Raw genomic sequence first — 22,926 nt, 5'->3', positions numbered from 1 at the left:
CCGTTTGGCCAATGCCAACTAGATGGATATAATCTCTATAATATCGATATGTGAGAATCGTCTCCATCTGACCGACATGACGAAAATTAATACAATGGTTAGAAAATTTGATGAGTCAACATATGCATATGTGATAAGGCCTTGGATAGGGAATGTCCCTTTCAAGAAGAAACCTTAGGGGGTGCACCCTAAAGAAGACAGTGGAATAACGAAGGGTTAGGAAATCTGATTTGGAGAAGTTCTTAAGGTTTCGGTTAGAGTTGTGGTAAATATTATCTTTAAACTTGTTATTGTTTAATTCTGACATTTCTTTTGTAGGTTTTACTCATCCCAAGTTAACCCTAGTAGCAAGGACATTACTTATGAACTAAGTTACCATGGTTCGTCCCTCCCCCCTCAGACCAGCAGAAGTTCAAACTCTAGTTTGGGCAAGGTGCTGTTTTTCTTACTTTGGGTTTGATTGGGTTCGAAACTAGTTGGAAACCTAGCGGACTAAGTCGGGAAAATTGAACCAAGTTTGAACCCGCTTGTTTGCTTGGCCCTATGGATTGTGAAAATCAGAGTTTTTTGCAAAATTTAATGATTTTGTGGCATCTACAACTTGCTTCGAAGTCATGATAGCCAATAGAGACACATTAGAGTGCAAAGGAAATTCAGTAATGTTCACATTTCTATGGATGAGTAAATTTACTCTATAATTTTTTTGTTCTCTCACTTGAAGGTTTGTGCGGATCTAGAGCATAATGGTTATGCAAACCCCATCCTCTAGTATTTCTATTGAAGAATATTGAAAAACTTAGAATATTGATAGATTTTTATTCCATTAATTGAACAATGAACGTGAAACAATGATACTTGAACTTGATGCAATGATTTATTTTTAATGTTTTGAATCTTTGATGTTGAACTATATGATGGTATGATCACTATGATTACAAGTTTATAGTGTTTTTGTTGTTTAAATGTGTTTATGCTACTGTGCTACATTCTGATTTTAACTCATACTCCATAAATATGTTTATATATATATATATATATATAATAATTTTTACATGTTTTTGTACTAACGAACCCAAACGAACCCAAACCCCTTTCCAAAATTTTGATGAACTTGTGAACCGGTTCTCAAACTTTGCATTTGGAACTGAACCTGAACCAGTAACTTAGCTTATGAACAATTAATACATAGTTGGATAACCCATATTAATGAACATAATGCTAGACATTGTTTGCTGACTGCAACTAATGTCTAATATAGGTTCACCCATCAATGAGAATAGAGCAGCTTGCCCTAATCCAATTATATCTCATGTTAAATTCATTTAGAATATTTCTTCTCAAGGAGGGTAGTGTGTAGTTTATGTTCTTCACGGAGTGATTGAGAGATCAACATAAATTGCATCTTTGAACGTTTGGTTAGATAACTAGAACGTGCTGAATAAAATGGGTAGAGATAGGCCTAAAACAATTGACAATGGAAGACTGTCTTGTGCTTGCATATTGAACACACTTCTGATTCTCTTCAGCTTTTCACTAGCACTAGCATTTCTCGTCTTGTGGAAATGTCACCAATACCGCAAGCAACCATGGATGGCATAGGCATAGTTGATTGTGTAGACTGTGTTGGCATTGACACATCCTTAGACCTTGCTTATGCTTCCATATGCAACTATTAACCTTGACATTCTCATCCTGCTTTATATTTGGACACACTTTAACCTCAAATTCTCTAAATCCAAGAGATGAGTGTATACCTTAGTGTAGCTCACTCTAGAATTTGTCTTGCAAATATGACACAACCACACCCAATTACTCCTTGAATATTTTTTTGTTTTTGTTCAGAATTTTTTAATCAATTGGAGAAGAGATCTTATTAGAATTAAAATGCTCCTTTTCATAAGGTTTTAAGATGATGAAAGGGCACTCAAATGGGCTTTGTGGTTGTTGTACTTTACTCACAACACAGCTACACTTTGATGAACCTCTAGTGGAGGCTAAGATTCTCAATATACTTTTTTCCCATTCCATGCTCTCTATTCTCACTTTTATACCCCATGTTGTTTTGTAAAAAGAAGAGCCACTACTATTACAATGATAGATAAACTTCTATTATTAGTTAATGGTTATCTATTTGTAATCTATTGTAAATATTAGAATTTTTGTAATATTAGTTAGTATGTAGTTATTTGTTAGCTTTCTTTACTTTTCTTTTAGCTAGAATAGAATGTTTCTATTCTTTACTACTACTTCCTAAAGAAACATTTTTCAATTCTTTTGTATATATTGACCTCTTGGTCTTTGTTAATAACAAGCAAGTGTTTTACCAATTACATTGTAATATGGTATTATAACCACTTCTTTAATTTTTTTCAAAATCATAATTTCTTTTCTGAAATTATCAAACCCTATTTTTGAAATTATTTTTCAGAATTATTTGCTTCGAACTAGGGTTTGAGAATATTGATCATCAATATTCACACTTTTTTTCCTGGCCGTTATTGAAAAAATGTGATTGTTTTTTGGGCATTTTTGTCCATTTTTTCTACACATCTATGGTTGGGAGTGACACCTTGGGTTTCTTAAAACCCTCAGTAATAGATTCACGCTTAGAAATTGTGTTGTTTTGTTGTAGATTTGCCATTGATTTCAAGCTTTTTTTATCCCAGGATGATTATGTTCGAAACCCTAATTTTTGGGCTCGAATTTTTTCTTTTGATCATGGATTCTTGGTGGGTTTTTCGAGAGCTCAATTGGGTTGTCAACAGATATTTTTAGGTGCCTCAATTTTAAAGCTAGCGGCATCAGAAACCAACAACATATTCTTTTTGGGTTTTTCGAGCTCTCTTTTGGGTACTCTTTCAATTTTTCTGGGTCTTTGATTTTTTTGCCTCGAAGTAGATGCCTTCATAGATTTTCATGGTTTTTCGTTGAAAAATGTGCTATGACATCTCTGACTAATATTTTGCTCGAGAGCAATTCAAAATTCAATTGTCGGAATCATGGCACTTGGAAGCAGTGGACAATAGCAATTTTTGAATATCAAAATATTGATCAGATTGTTCTGGGTGTTAGATAGTGTCCGACTGCCCGTGGTACTGATTAGGATACATGGGATCTGAATAATCGAGAGGTGGTGATGCTTCTCAAATTATCCGTAGCTGATGATTAACTCTCTCAAATTCAATTCGGCAAGACAACTATCGAGATATGGGCACATCTCAAGAATCTTCATGAGACTTTTGACAAAAGCAAAGCTTTCTTTTTGAAGAACATTATGTTTTCTATTATCATGGATGAGCGAACATCGCTCTAGGCTTACTGAATAGGATTTAGGAAATTCGTGATTAGTTATTTGTCATTGGTTGCAAGGTGGAGAAATAGGGCATTGTGGTCATCACTCTTAGGAGTTTACCCAAGTTCTATGAGCATTTTATTGAGACTCTCAACATCACTTCTTCAAGCATTGATTTTGAAATTCATAGATCTTTGCACACTCTTGCTTCAGTGAGATTGGTGGAAACAATAGTTAGGTAGTAGTTCTAGCTCCACCTCCATAAATCAAGCCTTTGTTGCTAAATCCTTTCAGAAGGATAAAGGCAAGTATCAACAGTCTTCTCAGTAGAAGTCCTCTGCTCTAGCTTCAAAAGGCTCTCGAAAGAAGAACATTCAATGCAACTATTGCCACAAGTTTGGTCACATGAAGGTTGAATGTCGGAAACGCTTAGCTGCCCAATCTAAGCAATTAGGTTCATAGCCCAAAGCAAATAGTGCAAAGAACACTGAGTAGACAAAATCTGCCTTTTACGCCTTCATGGCTAAAAGACCTGCAGATCATGTGAAGTCGTCTACCTAGTACACTAATTCAGGTGCCTCTCATCATTTCACCCACTGCAAAGACTGGTTCACTAACTACCAGCCTTACTCAAATGTTTTTGTTTTTGGTGGCAGAGAAAGAGTACACTGTTGTTGGCAAAGGCAACATTTAGAATCAGTCTGTTGGGAGGAATCTACTTTTTCTTGGTGTATACTACATTCGAGGGATGGAACTAAATTTATTCTCAGTCAGTAAATTGCTGTGACATTCTCCACACTTGGATGTCACCTTTAGTTCACATCAGTGTACCATCACTAATAGGGCGACTTAGTCTATTGTTGTAGTGGGTCTTGAGGATCATGGTCTTTTTCGACTTACTGATTCTGGTGATTCTCGGGACTTAGCTATGGCTGCTCGACGACCTTTCGTTAATACACTTTGTTATCAATGATATGGGTACTTAAATGTGCATTATCTCTCTTAGCTTGCTCATGAAGAGCTTCAGACTCAACAACTTGGAGTTTGTGATGCATGCCATGCTGGGAAGCAACATCGCACACCTTTCACTAGTGACGATTCATGACGAGCTTCTCAGGTACCTCAACTTGTTCATGGCGATAACTGTGGCGCTATGGCCACTCCCATTCTTGGGTCCAGGTATTTTCTGTTGTTTGTTGATGATTTAAGTAGAAAAATGTGTTTATATTCTCTTAAAAAGAAATCAGATGCATTTCCTAAATTTCATAAGTTTAAACCTTTAGTTCAAAAAGAGTCTAGGAAATCTATTATTACTCTTAGATCAGACAATGGGGGGGAATCTTGTTCTAATGCATTCTCTTTCTTCTTGGATACTCATGGTATCACATAGCAGTTAACCACACCCCACACACCACAACAAAACAATGTAGTTCAATGTCGGAACATAACAATCACCGAGATGACTCGATCCATGCTTAAACACAGACATGTTCTGAAGAAGATCTGGGCAGAAACAGTTAACACTGCAGTTTATTTTTGAACCGGTCACCCACAGTGGCTGTCAAAGGTAGACTTTGGAAGAGGCTTGATCATGTCGCAAGCCCAGAATCAATCACTTGAAGGTTTTTGGCTCTCTTGCTTTTGTTTGGATCCTTGATGTGTCATGCAACAAGTTGGATGCCAAGAGTCAGAAACTCATGCTTGCTAGATACAGTAGTCTTCACAAAGCCTACCGCTTGATCGACAATGAGACATCTCGTCTCCTATATAGTTGTAATGTAGTCTTTAATGAGCAACAAGGACCATTCATGCATGTTTGTCCTGTTCCGAATCCAACAGACAAGCCTATGAAGGCACATGATTCGGGAGTTAAGCTTCCATTAGGTCCACCTGATGGGAGGGCTCTAGTAGCTCTTGCAGCTCCTGTTATACCAGTGATCCTTGTATAGACACCACCAGCTTCTCCTCCAGAATCACCCAGATTTGTAGATGCTTCACCTGAGTTTGATACAGATTCTTCAACTGAGGAACCTGTTCATAGAGCATCTCTTGATACTAATGTTGGTCACTCTCCTTTCTAGACTAAGTGGTGGGCTAAGACACTTGGTGATCTTCATGATGATGAGCTCATTGATGGTTGAATTGTTCGGAAAAAAGAGCAAATCTACAAAATCTGTTAACTTTGCTCTCATGGCCAACATTCATAGTGCATTTGAACCTTAAACATATTCCAAGGCTAAAGGAATTCCAGAGTGGGAACATGCCATGACATCTAAACACTAGAGTCATGTTATCTGTTAGCTTTCTTTAGCTTTCTTTTAGCTAGAATAGAATGTTTCTATTCTTTACGATTGTTTCCTAAGGAAACATCGTTCAATTGTTTTGTATATATTGACCTCTCGGTCTCTGATTTTAAAAATCAAGTATTTTACCAATTACATTGTAATAAGTACAAACTGAAATTAGAAAAAATAATAAAAGTATATTTTCAAATTTTTTTCTTTAAACTTTGAAAAAAAACTCATTGCTCGCTAAATTTAATTTCTCTAGCTGCACCTTCAAGCTTTTCTCTTGAAAGGGCTCATAACACATTTAGAAGTTCAATTGAATAATTGGTGTGCAATATCATACAATGATGATGGAGATGAGGAAGCACAACACCACTCATCTTAAGCATTCCCGCATTGGATTACTGAAAAGTAAAATCTTGTCTTGGTTTCTCTTTTTTTTTTTTTTTTTCTGTTTTTTACTTAATTTCTTTCCATGCAACTGTTTCAGCAATTCAACCATAAAAACTTAATGTTAAATTGCAAGCATATTTTTGTGTACAACAGCAAGCAGAAGTAAATTTGGTCACACACATAGCATAAGTAGTTACTATACCACTGTTTTGGGGGATTGGAAAGGTCGCATGTTGATAGTAGCTTAAAAGTGGTGTGCACTCCAATTTATAAGAATTGTAGACATGCCCATGAGCATGTAAGTGTTGGACCAAGAGACCCGATAGAAAATTATAGCTGTCTCAAAAACCATTTTTCTGCTTTACATTAATTTCTGCAGCCTATTGCATAAGAGAAGCAAATAAGCAAATTAAGTCAAGGTTACCCCAAGTTTCACGGACGGGTATGGATCCTCTTAGTGCATTACCTAAATTTTTAGCAGCCCTCTTCTACTTCTGCATTCGTATATGCCCAATATGCTTCATGATCAGTCTTGTCCAGTAATTTTTAGAATCTATCAACAAAGTTGTGCCTTCTCACCCCTTACTACATTTGCCACATTTGCAAAGTCTATTCATGCAGGTTAATGCTGTTGTCTTGCAGTACAAGGTTACAAACATTTTTCATCCAATGGATGATAAAAGGTAAAATCTGATCTACAATATCAATTTTTAAGTGAAGAATTTTTCGTGTCTATGTAGTTTTTTTTATGTTAACATTCGTACAACTATTTTGTTGGTATCTATTTAGTGTTTTATATAGAAAAATTATGATTTTCTTAGGACTTTTCCTGGGTTTCTTTGTAGTGTTTTAAATGGGAAATATGTGACTTTCTGGTTTGGAATGAGAAGTAGTTTCCAAGAACAACTGAAAATATCCAAGCTTAATTCCACCTTTCAGGGTTGGATTGAGATAGTGTCAGTAGTTCTCTTGGGTAGATGCAGCCACATAACTGCATTCTTGCATTTGGAGTCTTGTAAAAGCTACATTATTGTAAATCTGAACCGTATTTTCTCTGTGCCTTTACTGCTACTACATGGGTGCTTTTCCTCGAATTGATACTTATTGTATACATCTTGGATAGCTGTATTTTTGAGGACCTGGTTGGAGATACCATTTGCATTTCTGGCATCTTTCTGAGCAAAGCTATACATGACAGTCTTAACTCAGAAATTAAAATAAAATAAAACAAACAACATTATTTATCTATTTTGTGCATATAATTGATGTCTCTATTTTCAATGTATTGATGATGCAAGCGGGTTCACAAGTTTAGTGAATCTTGTACTTTATCCAGGTATCTTAGGTATTAACTTGTTAAATTCTTTATGTTTCTTAGCCTTTTAGACAGGATAAGTCATGTCTCTCTTGTTTAGCAGGTGTAAACTGTTGTCATGGCATGTAAATCCTGATATTTTATGGTGTTTATATAAAAATGTGTTTTGTGCTTTCTGCATATCCTCTATTTTTTGTTGGATGAGTTGGCATTCTAGGTGCTCCATTTTGTTCTCTTGAGTTATTGAAATTATCCTGTCATTCATCAACATGATTGGAATCTTTCAACTGATTAGTAGACTAACAACCATAGTCAGGACCCAAGGAAAAGCTGAATACAATCTGGACACTGCTTGATTTCAAGTTAGGCATAGTGTTTTTTGATTATGATGCACAAAAACTTTTGTCCTTTATTTTTTTTGGACAAAACATTTGTCGTTTACTATGATTTCAATATGGGCACTGGTTCTGACTAATTTTTTAATTATTAATCATACTAGTTGGTTACTGTTGTAATGAATTGAGATTTGACACTTGGAATTTGAATCTAGTCTCGCAGGATACTGCTATTTCATTTTCATTCTTTCAGGGTTTTAACTTTTTGTCCTTATATTTTTTTTGTATTCTCTATTTTAGGTGCAAAAATATCCAAGGGTTCGCAACATGATATGAGTAAAGGAGCAAAAGCTGCCAGGATCCAACGCTGTAAAATGGTGGGATAATCTTTCTTTACTAATATCATAGACCTGTCTGATCTAAAATAAAGTATTTGTTACGAGTCTTTACCTTAAAATGCTACTGTGATTATTATCGCAACTCAAATCAGAAGCATTAGGGTCCATTACTAACCATGATTGGGAGCTGAATTGAATACAAATTTGAGGTGTGTATGTGAATCTTGTTAGCGTATCCAACTGTACAAGCCTGTTTATAAGCTGGAAAATCCAGGTTAATGTTAGTTATTGAAACTATAAAATGTGTCAGTCACCATCTAATAAACAAATTCCTTTGATTGTTTATGTTGATGAGTTTGTATACTAATTGTTGTGATAAAATAAATGTTGATGAATTGGAAGCAAAATTGGAGAATTTCCTATACTAAATCTACTGTTATTGGAAGCATTTTATGGATATCCAAGAGCCGTAATTGTCATTGAATATGAAGAACTCCAACATTTCCAAAAGCTCTAAAGAGATTGTGTTATCATATGACAAATTTTATTAGAGAAAGTAGTGCTATGCTTTTCAGCCAAGTTACTGAATTGGCAGAAAAACCCTGTGTTTCATGGTATGAATGGAAGAATTTAATAATATCTATGAGGTCGAAGCAGCCTATGGCATCCCCTAAAATAGCATGCACCCCAGAATAGGGTGCCAGAACCTTAAACAAATTTGAAACTTCTTTAAGTCTGCTCTTCGACAGTGGATTTTGATCACTAGGTTTGCTGTCCTGTCTAGTTAGGTTTCTTCAAATAAGGTACTTAAATTGTCTGTTTCTAAAATATCCTCATAGCTGGAGCAGATGTCATTAAAAACAAAGGAAAATACTGAGAGGGGGAGGGGGTGAATCAGTCTTTTAAATTATGACAATAGTTACGACAGGATCACACACAAAAACTGAGACAATAACACCCAAGAATTATCATGTGGAAACCCTTTTTGGTAAAATTACAGTACCTTATATTCAGAAGAGGGCTGCAACCTGGTACAACAGCTGAGCTCCTTTTCAAAATACTTTAGTTCATCTTCTAAGGCTCCAACCTTAACACAGAGCATCCACTCCAAGCCACGGCTTCAGATTGTTCTTCTTCAATGGCCAACATAATCTGAGATCTTCTTTACATAATAAAGAAAATAATATTCATCTTTATCTTCTTTAATTTTGATTGTTGTACACTTATCTTTTACAATCTTTGGCAAGATATAAAAGTCTTGGTGAAGGTTATCAGAAAATTGTAATCTTGCTATCTTCCCATTCTTATAAATAAATTATGTATAGAATTTGTTTATAATTCATTCCTTTTAAGAGATGAGGAGACTAGTTGTTCATATGAATTTTATGTACCCTAGGGGTTTTTTTGTGTGGCATGCAGACAGAGTGAATTTTCTTGACTTAGAACTTGATTTAGCTTTTAGCAATCATTCTATTTACTGGTCTGGATAATGTCTATTAACTTGTGAAGCCATATTTACATATAATATTTGGGTAGATGATTATATACAGGAGGCAAATGTGCCAGTTTTCTCATTTCATTTTCAGCTTATACTAAAAGTATGTGCCATAGGTTATTCGTTCGATTGGGCCCTTTTCTTGGTTTGGGATGCGAAATTAAATCTCACTTTTAAACTTTCAAACCTTTGTTTCATTATTAAGAATTCTTTCAATGTGTTTTCAAATATGGATATTATGCTTTTCATCTACCCTTGATTTGGAATGCTTGAACAGAAGATTGTAAAAGATGTTAAAGCCATAGCTACTCTAATCACAATAACTGGAATCTATATAAAATGCCGTCAGCTCCATATTTATATTTCAATTTTTAAAACAATTTGTCTATAAAAAAAGTTGTTGATAATTATATCATATAAACAACAAATATATCATAATTATATGCAATTAAAGGTATACAATACTTATTAATTTGGAAAGCTGTGCAGGTTCGGGAACAAAAGCGGGCTGCACTTTTGGCAGAAAAACGTGCCTTAACTGGCTCAACAAGTCCCCCACGGATTATTGTGAGTACTGTTCCCGTGTTAATGAAAAAAACAATGTTTTTTTTTTTGCAATAACTTTGTACTACACACAGAAATTAAGCTTCATTAGATTACAGGAATAAGATTCATTCTTTCTCATTGTATGTTATACCCATTATTTGAAGTAATATCCATTGTTTGAAGTATCCTCAAGTCAAACTTTATACCCTGACATTTTAAAAGCTTTTAGTAATATTGTACAGTTGGTCCTAACAAGGTGTTGGCGTTGTAGGACTTACAAAGTTTTTCCTTAATTTTTAGGAGGACAACATACAAACAATAAGAAGTTAACATAGAACCAAGCTTTTGGTAGATGTAACAATCCAATCATTATATAGAATACTCAAACAACTTTTCTTCTCAACTGTGCTAAAAAAAATCTGATACCCCTCATTAATGAGTAACTGATGCACTGCTCCCTTCCTAAGCACTTTAGCATTATGAATTGCTAGCCTATTCAGTGGCTTTGCGTAGGCTAATGAGGTAGGGTTAGGGTACTCATGTTGACAATTTGATCCAACTTTTGGTAGTGACAGGTGTTTCATTGAGTTCAAGCAGTTGAGACATGCACAACACCCTTTTCTAAAGTGTTTTTGAATAGTTTTTGTTAAGTAATTAGGATCAGGTAATAATACCTTTTTTTATTTATATACTCTTTCTCTCCTTGTATTTTCTCCTTGTCAATAGAACTGATGCAATATTGTTCTTGCAGATTTGACAAGTAAATCACACTTATCAATTTGTAAGTAATTCTAAATTGTTTAATTTTAACTGCATATTATATTTGATCGCTGCAACACTGCCTGTGATTTTTGTATATCCAAGTGCAGCGATTGAGTGAGGATTTATACATATTGGTAGAGAGATGTCCCATGTAGAGACATGTCTCTACGTGGTACAAGCCACATAAGGACATTTCCCTACATGGTATATAACCTATCTTCCAATATTGATTCAGAACAACTTTGATTAATTTGAAGACGCAGTAACAAATAACAAGTGATCTTTATAATAATCACTTTACATGTCCCTACATGGTACGTAATCTATCTTCCAATATCGATTCATAACAACTGTGATTAATTTGAAGACGCCGTAACAAATAGCAATTGATCTTCATAATAATCATTGTCATACATGATGATGACTGGTGTTTATAAGAACCACGGTCTGCACTATTAATTGGTATTTGCAGTAATTAATGTGTAAAGCAATTTACCCACAGATTGATGATTCGGTCAGATTTAAATACTGATCACTCATTACACATAAATTAATAATCATTAGATGATAAAGATATAACACAAATGTGTGTGTGTATATTTATGAATTATCTAATGTTTATTAATTTTGAGATAATAATGATTAACTAGTAATCATAATAGCAGTTTATTTCTTGATCAAATCAATCTGACTGAAGCTACGACATTAACACTCCCTCTTAGCTAGGGAGGATTGTTATAAGATAATAATGATTAACTAGTAATCATAATAGCAGTTTATTTCTTGATCAAATCAATCCAGACTGAAACTACAACATTAACACTTCCTCTTACTTAGGGAGGACTGTTTATAAGATCGACACACAACTCTCAAGTAATGTGTAGCATTATCATCTCTATATGATATACTAGAAAATGGTGTGACTATAATCAACATTGCTTTATTATTTAGATGCTACCTTACGGTATCATCATAAGTATGGTACATTCATGAAAATCAACCGTAAGATATTCACAATACATACATTTTCTTTGGAATGTACGCTGGCATCAAGTCTCATGATGCCTACTAATGAAAATTTATGCACATGGTGTCTCCAATACTACATCTCATAGTATACACCATGCCATATCTTAGTAATGTAACTTCAAAAATAAAATATTCTGGCAAATTTTGGCATGTTCTTTATCGGAAAGAAGAATACCAAATTATACACCATGCCATATTATGCCATATTATTCTATTGCATATTAGTTTACTGGTATATGCATATACACATATACGTATATGTACGTAATATTCTAAATGCACGTAATCATGTATACATCATATTTTAAGTAAGCGTATATGTTCATGTAGAAATAATATGGCATGGTGTATGCCAGTAACTTCAAAAGTAAAACATTCTTAGTAATGAACAATAGGTAGTCAAATTCTGACATGTTCTTTGTCAGTAAGAAGAATACTAGGTGTTGGGGTTTCTTCCGAGGTGTAATTTGAGTTTTCATCCGGTCTCATTCAACATTACATGTTTAGCTTCCTTTAAAACAATGGTGGGCCCAAGGTTCATTGTCGAACCCAAAGCTTTGATACCATATGTAACATCTTGTTTTTCCCAACCTTAACTAACAACTATCATATCATTGAACATTGTTACTTTTTCATATTCATGGTATGAGATGGGAGTTATGACAACTATTTTATATGTTCATATGAAAGAGGTCAATGGTTATAACAGATTAATTGAATTTGAAAGACCATTCATCCATCAAATGCAATATATATAACCGCCATCATGACAAATCATTACTTAATGGAAAGAGAGATCATTTCTTCCAAATTCAACTGATTAATACTGAAGAAAATATTTGCAACCATCACATGATATTTTCATAAGTAACTGAACATGAATAACATATAAAAGAATAATACCGATAATCTTGAAGGCTTAAGAATGCAGATCTTGACCCTGTCTAGTGCAAGTCTTCGCATCTGGTGGAGAGGAGAAGCATTTTTAGGGGCTTAACCTCCCAACCGTAGACCTTTAAGTATCTCCACAGAATCTCAACTGAGAAAGACCCTCCCTACCTAGGATTAGGCATGGGACACCCCTATCCTGCCATTGAGCATCTTGGTGTTAGAGTGTCAGCTATACAACCGACTAGACTATGGAGCTCTTCCCATCAGCCCATCCTATCTGTTTGTAAGTCACCCTGACCCCTAATTATAGCAACAAGTATTGACACTAACCTAACTTGGCCAAAAACAAGACTTATACCTATTGATCCCAATGAGCTGACTCAATCTATTTTATTTGCTTATATTCAAAACTGATTTGTTTAGTGCTGATTACTCCTTTTTTCTTTTGACTTGCAGGTTATTCCATGTAACCTTTGGTTATCAGCCCACACCCTTCATCTCAACCTATTTGGTCATCTTCGATGAATCCCAGTGTGGCTGTCCAAGATTTATTGATGAAAATTCTGCTTATTTCAGACATGATATCTTTGCCTAATCTGGGCTTATAACAGATTATAACAAAAGGTTCATTGGCATTACATTTTTTATTACTAAATCTTTGATGGTCCCTCTTTTCTTACCTCAAAGACATATAGATTATATCCCTGTGTAAGAATTGCACAAAGCTGGAATGTTTGTCTTTTATTATATTCCAAAGAAGAAATTATTTGCAGCTGAATTGGGTCGATTTATGTACTTTAACAATCATCTATGCAATGATAACATCCAAATTTGGATCCTAGTCCGTTTGGCTATATTCATGACATTATCATTTATTTATGCTACGTGCATATAATATGCAGAGCCTCTATTCATAATTAATGTAAGAGATATGTAGAAAGAATGCACAACTTCTTTGGTAACAGGGGGTATGGACACCCTCAGCTATGGGTAGAAACTTGAAATGCCTGGGTGGCTCCTTGATTGTAGTACAACAGGCCTCTATTGATATGGAAGCAACCACAGTTTGCAAGTACTCTCCAGTAAACAATCACAGATAGGGATAATAAGCTCCAAAATAGAGGCAATTATAGGTGATATCAACCATGGTATGGATGCAAAAGGCAATTATGAACAATGGTAGTATACTGCGACTTACAGATATAAATCACTGATATGGAAGTGCCCTCTGCTATGAAGGAAATTGCAGATACATAGAAGGTTGGCCGCTCAAATGCGTGCTCGATATATTCTCCCGTAAATGGAGCTACAAACAAGATAGAAGAAATGTGGCAAAAACATGAGTTACGTTCTTGGCTTCATAAAATTAAAAGGTTGATAGAACAAATGGCTATTTCAATAATATCGAAAATAGTTCGATAACTCAAAATAATAATATTAAAACATTACCAAGGGTGGCATTATAAATTGCTCCCAAGGTGTTAATATAAGGATACCATCTTGTATCCACTTGTACTCGTATATGCATATACACATGTACATATTTGTACAAAATATTCTAAAGACATGTACTCGTGTATACATCATAGTTTAAGTAAGCACATATGTTCATGTACGTCATATTTGAATTTGCGCATATATACATATATATCTATGTACATGTACGATGGTATCATTATATTAAGACATGTCAGTCATAACAGGCAGCTTTGTGATCATCCCAAATTATAAAGGTAAGAATTTGTTCTTAGCTTGATTATTTTATTATCTTATTAAGTAGGTGCGTTGACCAGTTAGCTCAAGGTGATCAATTGGTAAACCCTTGCTTGCCTAGGCCAGTTTTCCCTTGACCAAGGCATACTTGTTGGCTCAATGGTAGGTGGTGCCCTCATGCCCGCTCTTTTCAAGCAAAGCTTGCCCCCTTCATTGCGTTCCTGCAAAAGAAGTTTATCGAGGTAATAATCTATTTTACTCTGAATTTCTTGGACAGGGAAATGGGTTTCCGGGAGGTATTTTTTTTTTTTGGCCTGAGCAGGGGACAGCTATATATATATTCATGAATTTAATAATTACATAACATTGTCACATTCATCATAGCAACATAATTTAAATTTATCAATTTCATTCATCGAATCAACATAGAATGTAGCATCAAATTGAATCATCATCTAAGTATAGGAACATAGGATGACATCAAAATAGAGAATCAATCTGCTATAGATGGGAGATGTGTTAAAACTTCAAAATCCTTGCTTGCTGTTTTTGTAGTAGAATTAAATTTATTGTGCCAAATCTAGCTATATATATATTCATGAATTTTATAATCACATAACGTTGTCACGTTCATCATAGCAACATAATTTAAATTTATCAATTTCATTCATCAAATCAGCATAGAACGTAGCATCAAATTGAATCACCATCTAAGAATAGGAACATAGGATGACATCAAAATAGAGAATCAATCTGCTATAGTTGGGAGATGTATTAAGACTTCAAAACCCTTGCTTGTGGTTTTTGTAGCAGAATTTTTTTTTATTGTGCCAAATATTTCCTAGACAGGTAGGAACCATCTAGTGTGCGCAGTAATTAGTTACAAATTGTATTTTTGGTCAATTATTGCTGCTATCAGTGCATTACCAAAGCTGGAAATGATCTGAGTATTCCTCAATCCAGCAGTAGTTATTTCCAGCTCTGCTATATGAATATCAAACAAAAGTCTAATTTACAATTATTTTCAAGTCTGGTTTGTTGAACAAAAGTCTGAATTTTCATAGTTGGATGCTAAGTTTGTAATGACTTAAAAAAATAAATTCAACATATGTAACGTCAAACATGACATTTTATTATTTTTAATGACTTCCAATGCGCGGGGCTTGTGAATTGGAAAATAATCACCATTTATTAATGTTTTTTGAATTAAATTTTATTTTGAAATCAGGAACTTCACGTAGTCCTCGGGACTTTATGGGAAACGACTACGGAGTGCTCGGGACGGTCAACACTAGCTTGAAACATGCTGATCGTTTCCAAAGTTTTAGGAATGTGTCTCCAAATTTCTTACTTGGGTGGGCATGGTTTGGAAATGTTTCTGACCCTACCCAAGTCCCAGAAATAGGGACAGTTTCGGAAACCTGCGACTGAGGGCTCGAAACATGTCCCTGGGTAACATAGGTAATAACATGTTTCCAAATTGTTAAATCAAATAAAAGTAATCATATTAACTAATCCACTTGCCATTCATATAACATCATAATGAAAACCATTATTTCAATTTCTCAAAATAACATAATGATTAACCAACTCAATTTCACATGACCATAATGAACAACTAGCAATTCATTTTCACATGTAATTAACCAGCCAACCTTAATTTCATTTGAAGGCTCAACGACTACAACAAACAATTTTAATTAAACAAAAAATTGGGATGCAACACAATCAACAACGTTGATCCAATTTGAGTTTGAATATCCATGTAGATGTATATCAAGATTATCACATTTTAATCCAAGTCCAATAGTTCCACGTAGATATCTCATAATATGTTTTGCTACGATAAAATGTATTTTCTTGATTGAATTGGCTGAGAGCGTTTGTAGCATAACAATGTCTGGCTTGGTATTCACCAAATACATTAAGGATCCAATTATCTAATGATTGAGAGTAGGATCGACCAATTCGGATTCAGAGATTGCATCTTCTAATTTGTTATATTTGTTTCCATGGGTGTTGATATAGGTTTGCAGTCCATCATTCCAAATCTATTTAGAATATCAATAGTTTATTTCCCTTGATTTAGAGTAATACAATTCTCTTCTTGCCATACTTCTAGTCACAAGAAGTAATGCAGGAGGCCTAGGTCCTCGATATCAAATTCAAAAGCAAGATCTTGTTTGCATTTTATAATGAGATGATCTTTAGCCGTGATTAGTAAATCATCAACATAAAGACAGAGGATTAACATATAGCCATTTGTTACCTTGAAGTAGATATTACACAAGTAATTGGTAAATTATTTGATTGATTAACAATGAGTAAAGACGCTCAATAAATAAGTTTACATTATTTACAAAATAAGCAAGTTTCTAAACTACAAATAAGATTGCAGAGGATCTTATCACCTAAAATTACAGTAAAGTTCATTATTGAGCATTAAATAAATAATAAAACATTATTTTAATACCCTTCCTTAATGCTCAATCTATCCACAACACCATTAGAGCCGCTTAATTTTACAAACTTATCTAGACTGAGGTACTTGGTGTGGATATCTGCTGTTTGATCCACTGTTGGAACATACAACAATTGAATGGATTTGACTTTAACAATCTACTGAATGAAGTGACAAGGAGTTTCAACATGCTTGGTTTTTCATGGAAGATTGGATTCTTGGTAAGTTTGAGTACTCCTTGATTATCACAAAATAAAGTGCTTGAGAGAAATGCATATCACCAAGCATTCGTCGAAGCCAAACTTTCTCACAAGCTACTATAATAGCTCCACAGTACTTTGCTCCTGTCGAGGAGAGAGCCACAACATGTTGCTTCTTACTAGCCCATGTGATTGCACCAGATCCCAAACTAAACACATACCTAGATGAGGAACTTTTGTCATCAAAATTTGCCCAATTAGAATTTGTGTGACCAAGAAGTCTAGGAGCTTGACTCCGAGTGTACAAGAGTCCAAAATCAGAGGTGCCCTTCACATAACATAGCACACGCTTTCTTGCTACCCAATGATCAATGTTGAACCTTGGAGGCCGAGTCATATATACTTCTTCCTTCAACTCACTGTTGAGAAAAGCACTCTTAACATCTATCTATTAAACTTTTCAACCAAACTGGGTTGCTAAGGCAAGCAAAAACCGAATGGTACTCTTCTTGGTTGTAGGAGCAAAAGTTTCCCCATAGTAAATGTCTTTCTTCTGTAAGAACTCCCTGGCAACAAGATGAGCCTTATTTATCAAGGTTTTCGTCAGTTTTGTATTTCACCTTATACACCCATTTGTAGCTAATGGGTTTCTTCTCTGAAGGAAGATCGAAAAGGACCTAAGTGTGATTCTTTTGAAGACTTTGAAATTGGGCTTCCATAGTGTTTTCCCACTTAAGAATCCCTTTAGCCTTTGAATATGTTTGAGGCTCATAAACACTGTGATTGTTGGTCATGAGAGCACAATTAATAGTACGCTATTGTTTGCTCTTGTTTTTGGATGATCTACCTTAATGAGCTCATCATGATGAAGATCACCAATTGTCTTAACCCACGATTCAGGCTGGAGAGTAGAAGAACCAACATCGGATGTAGGAGCTACAATTGGTACTGGATCTGGAACAGATTCAATAGGTTGAAAATTACTATGATCTAGAGGAAACTTAGGTTGAGCATCATCAAACTTAGAAGCTGCATCATCTCTCCCATCAAGTAGACCTAGTGGAAGACGAACACACCAAAATCCAAAAACTTCAAAGGCTTATACTCAAAATTCAGCACAAATGAGGATGGGTAGAAAGGTCCACATGTTTCTTCAAAGACAACATCCCTGCTGAAAACAAGACGATCAATGTCTACATCTATCAATCGGTAATCGGCAAGCCTTATGATTGTTGCTATACTCTATGAACATAACTTTTGACTCTTGGAATCCAACTTGGAGTGCTTGGCATCTAGAATCCATACATAAGCTAAAGAGCCAAATTTTTGAGATGACTGATCCTAGGTTTGCGATCAACGTAACTTCTTCAGGAGTCTTTCCCTTGACAGTCTATGTAGGGGACCTATTTAGGAGATAGATTGTAGTGAAAACTGCTTTTGCCCAAAACTTATCCTGTGTTGTAACATGGAATGAGTCATCTCAACAATAGTACAATTGCGCCGCTCTACAACACCGTTTTGCTGAGAAGTGTGGGGTGTGATTAAGTGATGTTTTATACCATATGTATCACAGAAGTTGGAGATGCAATAATCCACACCCCCCCACCCCATTATCTGACCTAAGAGTGATAATACAACGACCAAACTCTTTTTCTTCCAAGGCCTTCCTTCTGAAATACAATAAAAGCATCTGATTTCTGTCTAAGAAATTACACCCACATTTTATGACAGAATCATCAACAAAAAGCAGGAAATGTCTGCAACCAGTAATAATAGGTGTATCCATTGGCCCACAAATATCAGCATGAACCAACTGAAGTACCTTAGAGGCTCTCTATGAGTCACCATCCATGAACGGTGTCTTGTGCTGCTTCCCAGCCAGACAAGCTCCACAAACACAATGATGCTGAGTCCAGATCTCAGGGAAACCAGCTGCAAGTCCCTCCCGAGTCAACTGAGAGAGATAGTGCACATTTAAGTGCCTATACTGCTGTTGCCAAAGACTAGTGATGGAAGAACTTCTAGCTGCCATGGCTAACTCCAAAGAATCCATAGTATCTACAAGTCAGAAAAGACCACGATCCTCATGCCAACAGCTATAGTACGACTAGTCTGCCGATCAATAATCGAACACTTGTGTGAGCTTAATACAATATCCAGCTGAGGTTAATTCCGCATGATCTGACAGACTGAGAGAAGATTTAGTTTAATGCCAGGAACATAGTACATATTGAGGAATATGAGACCCCTCCCACCAGAATGTGCCCTTAATAGTGCCCTTACTGATACAGGCCATGACTGTCGAGTATTAATTTTGAGTTTCTGGAGTGCAATGTCATCATTAAGTGATGAAATCTTGAACAGATATACTATAATGGACCTTGGTGTTAGCTCCTCCGTTTTGTTCCAGAGATTTTAAAGTGTTGAATTTTTTTCTGGCTGAAGATATATCTTTTTCAGTATATTATTTCACACAAGAAAAAAGTAGAGCAATATGTTGAGCTTGTGAAAACATTGAACTTGATAGCTTCCAGAGGAGTTATAGATGATATGTCTCTAGTTGGGTCCAAATATGATAATATCCGACCTTAAACCTCCTACACAATCTGATCTAGAAGTCCTTTGCAAACTGATACATTGCAAATAAGTTACTCTCAAATAAAAGATTGCATATGAAGTTAATTGATTATAGTTGGGAGTCACATTATGAAGACGTTTCTTTTGAAAAATTAGTTTTTTTCAATTATGATCAGTTTCTTAGAAAATTTCTATAATTGGATCCACTAGGTTGCTATATTTTGTTCTATGTTTATTTTCTGAGAAAGCTTTCAGCAGTTTTTAAGATTTCATATGCATTAGAGTGATCACATTGCAATGTTCCCTGTTTTGCAATGTGTACTCCACTAGACAACTGAATTGTTCCAAGAGGTTCTATTATCATCTTGAAGGTCTCACGTGGGTTTATTTAATTGGATAATCCTAAGAAGACAGAGTCCTGTCTGCATTCAATCAATCTTTGCTCATTTGTAGAAAGAAAGATAATGAATTATCAAAGCCTATAAGGGACTTGAAGAGATTGAGTTGAGTGCAACTATTTCCTTTTCTCTGGGTAGAGTCTCTTGTTTAGAGTGTGTGATGCCAGGCAGCTTTTAAATTCTTTAGACTATTGTCTATTGGATGTCTGCTAATTTTCAACATTATTAACTCTTAACCTTTTGAATCTAATCTTACTTTTGTATGCATTATTATATATTCTATTTTTTCGTTTAAATTCTTTAATACATCAAGACAGTGTGTGTGTATCCATCTTGTTTCCTTTTTACCATTTCTGTTTCAATAATGTCTGAATAATTGTAAATTAATTTTCATTTTATTTTTGGAAGATTATTTTGATTTTGAATACTGGACACACATTTTTTTTCTTGAGATCTATGATCCCACTTCAACATTATATTTGAGGTCTTCTCTCCATTACCACTGTTGGCATGCACCATAATATAATGCTTCCTCCGTTTTGTCCACAATTTGGGCATGGAAGTGTACACATGAGGATTGAACTGGGAACCTAGTGCCATATCTCTATAATTTTATCTCTGTGCCCCATGAATCAGAATTGTCCCCTTTGCTTTTGTGATTTGCATATTTTGATACTTCTCCACTTACTAAGGAAATATTCTCCCATTTTTAGGAGCTGATTGGACATGGCATATTCAAAATCCGTTTCCATTTTGGAAGTTGGCTCTTTGTTCCCATTATAGGCGATTAAGTTCTCAGTTTCATAACCTGAAAGACCTTTATTCATATGTCTTGATTTGCTTGCAGATTTATAGGAATAATTCGGATATGTTATGGATGAGTTTAGCTTACTCATAGTTTTATTGTTTCCAGGTACTATTTCCTCTTTCATCGAATGTTCAGTTGACAAAACTAAAGCAAAAACTTATGTCAGCAATTGCTTCGGATGAACCATGCATTTTGAATGGTGCAGATACAATGCAGATTGATATATCAGATAATGGAAAAACAGAAGCTATAACAGATGTTCTTTGTTCTTCTACTTGCAAATTAAGATCAATTGTAAGTCACAGCTGTACATATTCATTTTACTTGTTGTGTGTTGCCTCTGTATGCACTTGACTTTTTTAATATTTTGTCTCATTCCAATATTTAGGTAACTAATCATCGTCACTTCAGTTGACTTGTAGCTGATGTATAAACATCCTTGCCTGTGTAATTGGATTGTAAAATAATTAGTGCTACAGTAAATTGTTTCCATAGATGATAATTCTATCAAAGGTGTGTGTTTTGTTTACGGAAATATCAGCCTGGTTTTGGTAGGCTCGTCAGAGAGAGTTGTATGTTTTTAATGAATTGCAGATAAGTATCTTTTTTTATAACTTACGTTAATATTGAATCTCCTAGGTAGATGCAAAGGAATATCTTGGGTCTTTTTTGGAAGAATGATGGTTTCAAGCATCTTTATGTTGGATGGTGTATCTTGAAACAAAGCTGACAACAACGCTGTTTTAGTGCCAAAGTAGAACACACTATTTTGCAGAGGCAAGAGTAGGATGTATGTTTCAAATCAGAAGAAAGAATGGTAAATGGAATAGTCATTTATGTGAACAGAGTTGTGATTTGCTCAGAATGGACTTTCAACAAAATAAAAGATGAAGTAGGGTATCCTTAGTATTAGTAAATGCCCCAGGCTTTGAGGGCCAATAGGATCGTTTCAACAACAAACAGAAGCTGTGGAAGAAAGAAGATAACCACGGTAGCTTTAATATGTATTTTAGTACTAATTGGTAGAGCTGCAATCTGTATGGAAAGGCCTTCTAAAGTCTTTCAGATCTTCATGATAGTGGTCATCCCAGGCTTAAAACCAGTACAACACCATGATCAAATTAGAAAAGGAATTGTCCAGGGGCCAATAATCACTTAGTAGATTGTTTATTATATGCACTAAACACGAGTGAAACATCTCATGTTTGCTGATTTTCATAGCCCAATAAGTACACACAGTATTATTAAATCTTGTAATATGTCTGGTCAGGTGCTTAGCCAACACATGCATTTAACAACTGACAACCTGATATATTATGGTGTAGTTTTTTGCAGGGCTTTACAGTTGAGTGAAGGTCGTTAGAAGTGGCAGCTGCTAGAGCAGCGAAATATAAAAACATTCTTTTGAGCAAAAGGGATAGTGTGGATGAATCGCACCCTAGTACAACTACTGACAACACTTATGTGTTTCAACTGTGAAAATTTTAATCCAGCAACTAAGAAATTCCTATTTGCGTTTTTTGAACATGATTCTGATTATATTCAGTAACTTGGAGAGCTTGCAAACTTATTTGAACATTTTGGTTGTTTAAGAGGAAAAAAAAACATAGGTGCCATGTCACTGAATATAAGAGTGAAAGTTCTGGAACTTCCCCAATGAGTACAAGTTTTTGATTTTATAGATGAAAGGAATTTTATTAATTCTACCACTAAGCAAAAAAGAAAATTCACACATTTATACTAGCGACAATTTAGTGCAGAGAAAACCGTCAGATCAAGTCCAAGCAAATGGCAAGATGGTGAAGTAACTTTAATAAGAGGACATTGGTCTGAAATGACCCCTGCTTGGTTTGATCAGCAAACTATAAACTTGGACTAACTGAATTTCGTCAAACAGTTGGTGTGTAATCAAGTGGTCTTAAGCAAAGCACTACTATAATATCACTTTACTGATTCTCAACATGAATGCCATGGAATAGTTGTATTATCAATGGAATGGTGACTTCAAGATCATACATTAATAGTGGCACAATAACAACAATGTATATTATCGTTTCATAACAGTAACAGCAAACTAAGATCTGT

The 22,926-nt window shown here is 35.0% G+C and overlaps 1 protein-coding gene across 8 annotated transcripts in view; it reads left to right on the top strand.

The window, feature by feature from the left end:
* The window catches only part of LOC149556326 (uncharacterized), a 205,906-nt gene that overhangs the window by 35,499 nt on the left and 147,481 nt on the right, over window positions 1–22,926 (top strand). For all 8 annotated transcript variants that reach the window (XM_089830577.1, XM_089830579.1, XM_089830583.1 and 5 more), the window contains 3 exons: window positions 7,924–8,000; window positions 9,946–10,023; window positions 20,947–21,135. In XM_089830577.1, the coding sequence (XP_089686703.1) occupies window positions 7,924–8,000; window positions 9,946–10,023; window positions 20,947–21,135 (344 nt within the window). The remainder of the gene's footprint in view (window positions 1–7,923; window positions 8,001–9,945; window positions 10,024–20,946; window positions 21,136–22,926) is intronic.

The sequence above is a fragment of the Cupressus sempervirens genome, chromosome 5, assembly GCF_028749045.1.
Source record: "Cupressus sempervirens isolate cs-2001-9-10 chromosome 5, ASM2874904v1, whole genome shotgun sequence".
In the NCBI taxonomy this organism is placed as follows: Eukaryota; Viridiplantae; Streptophyta; class Pinopsida; order Cupressales; family Cupressaceae; genus Cupressus; species Cupressus sempervirens.
This window is presented reverse-complemented; position numbering and strand designations above follow the sequence as displayed.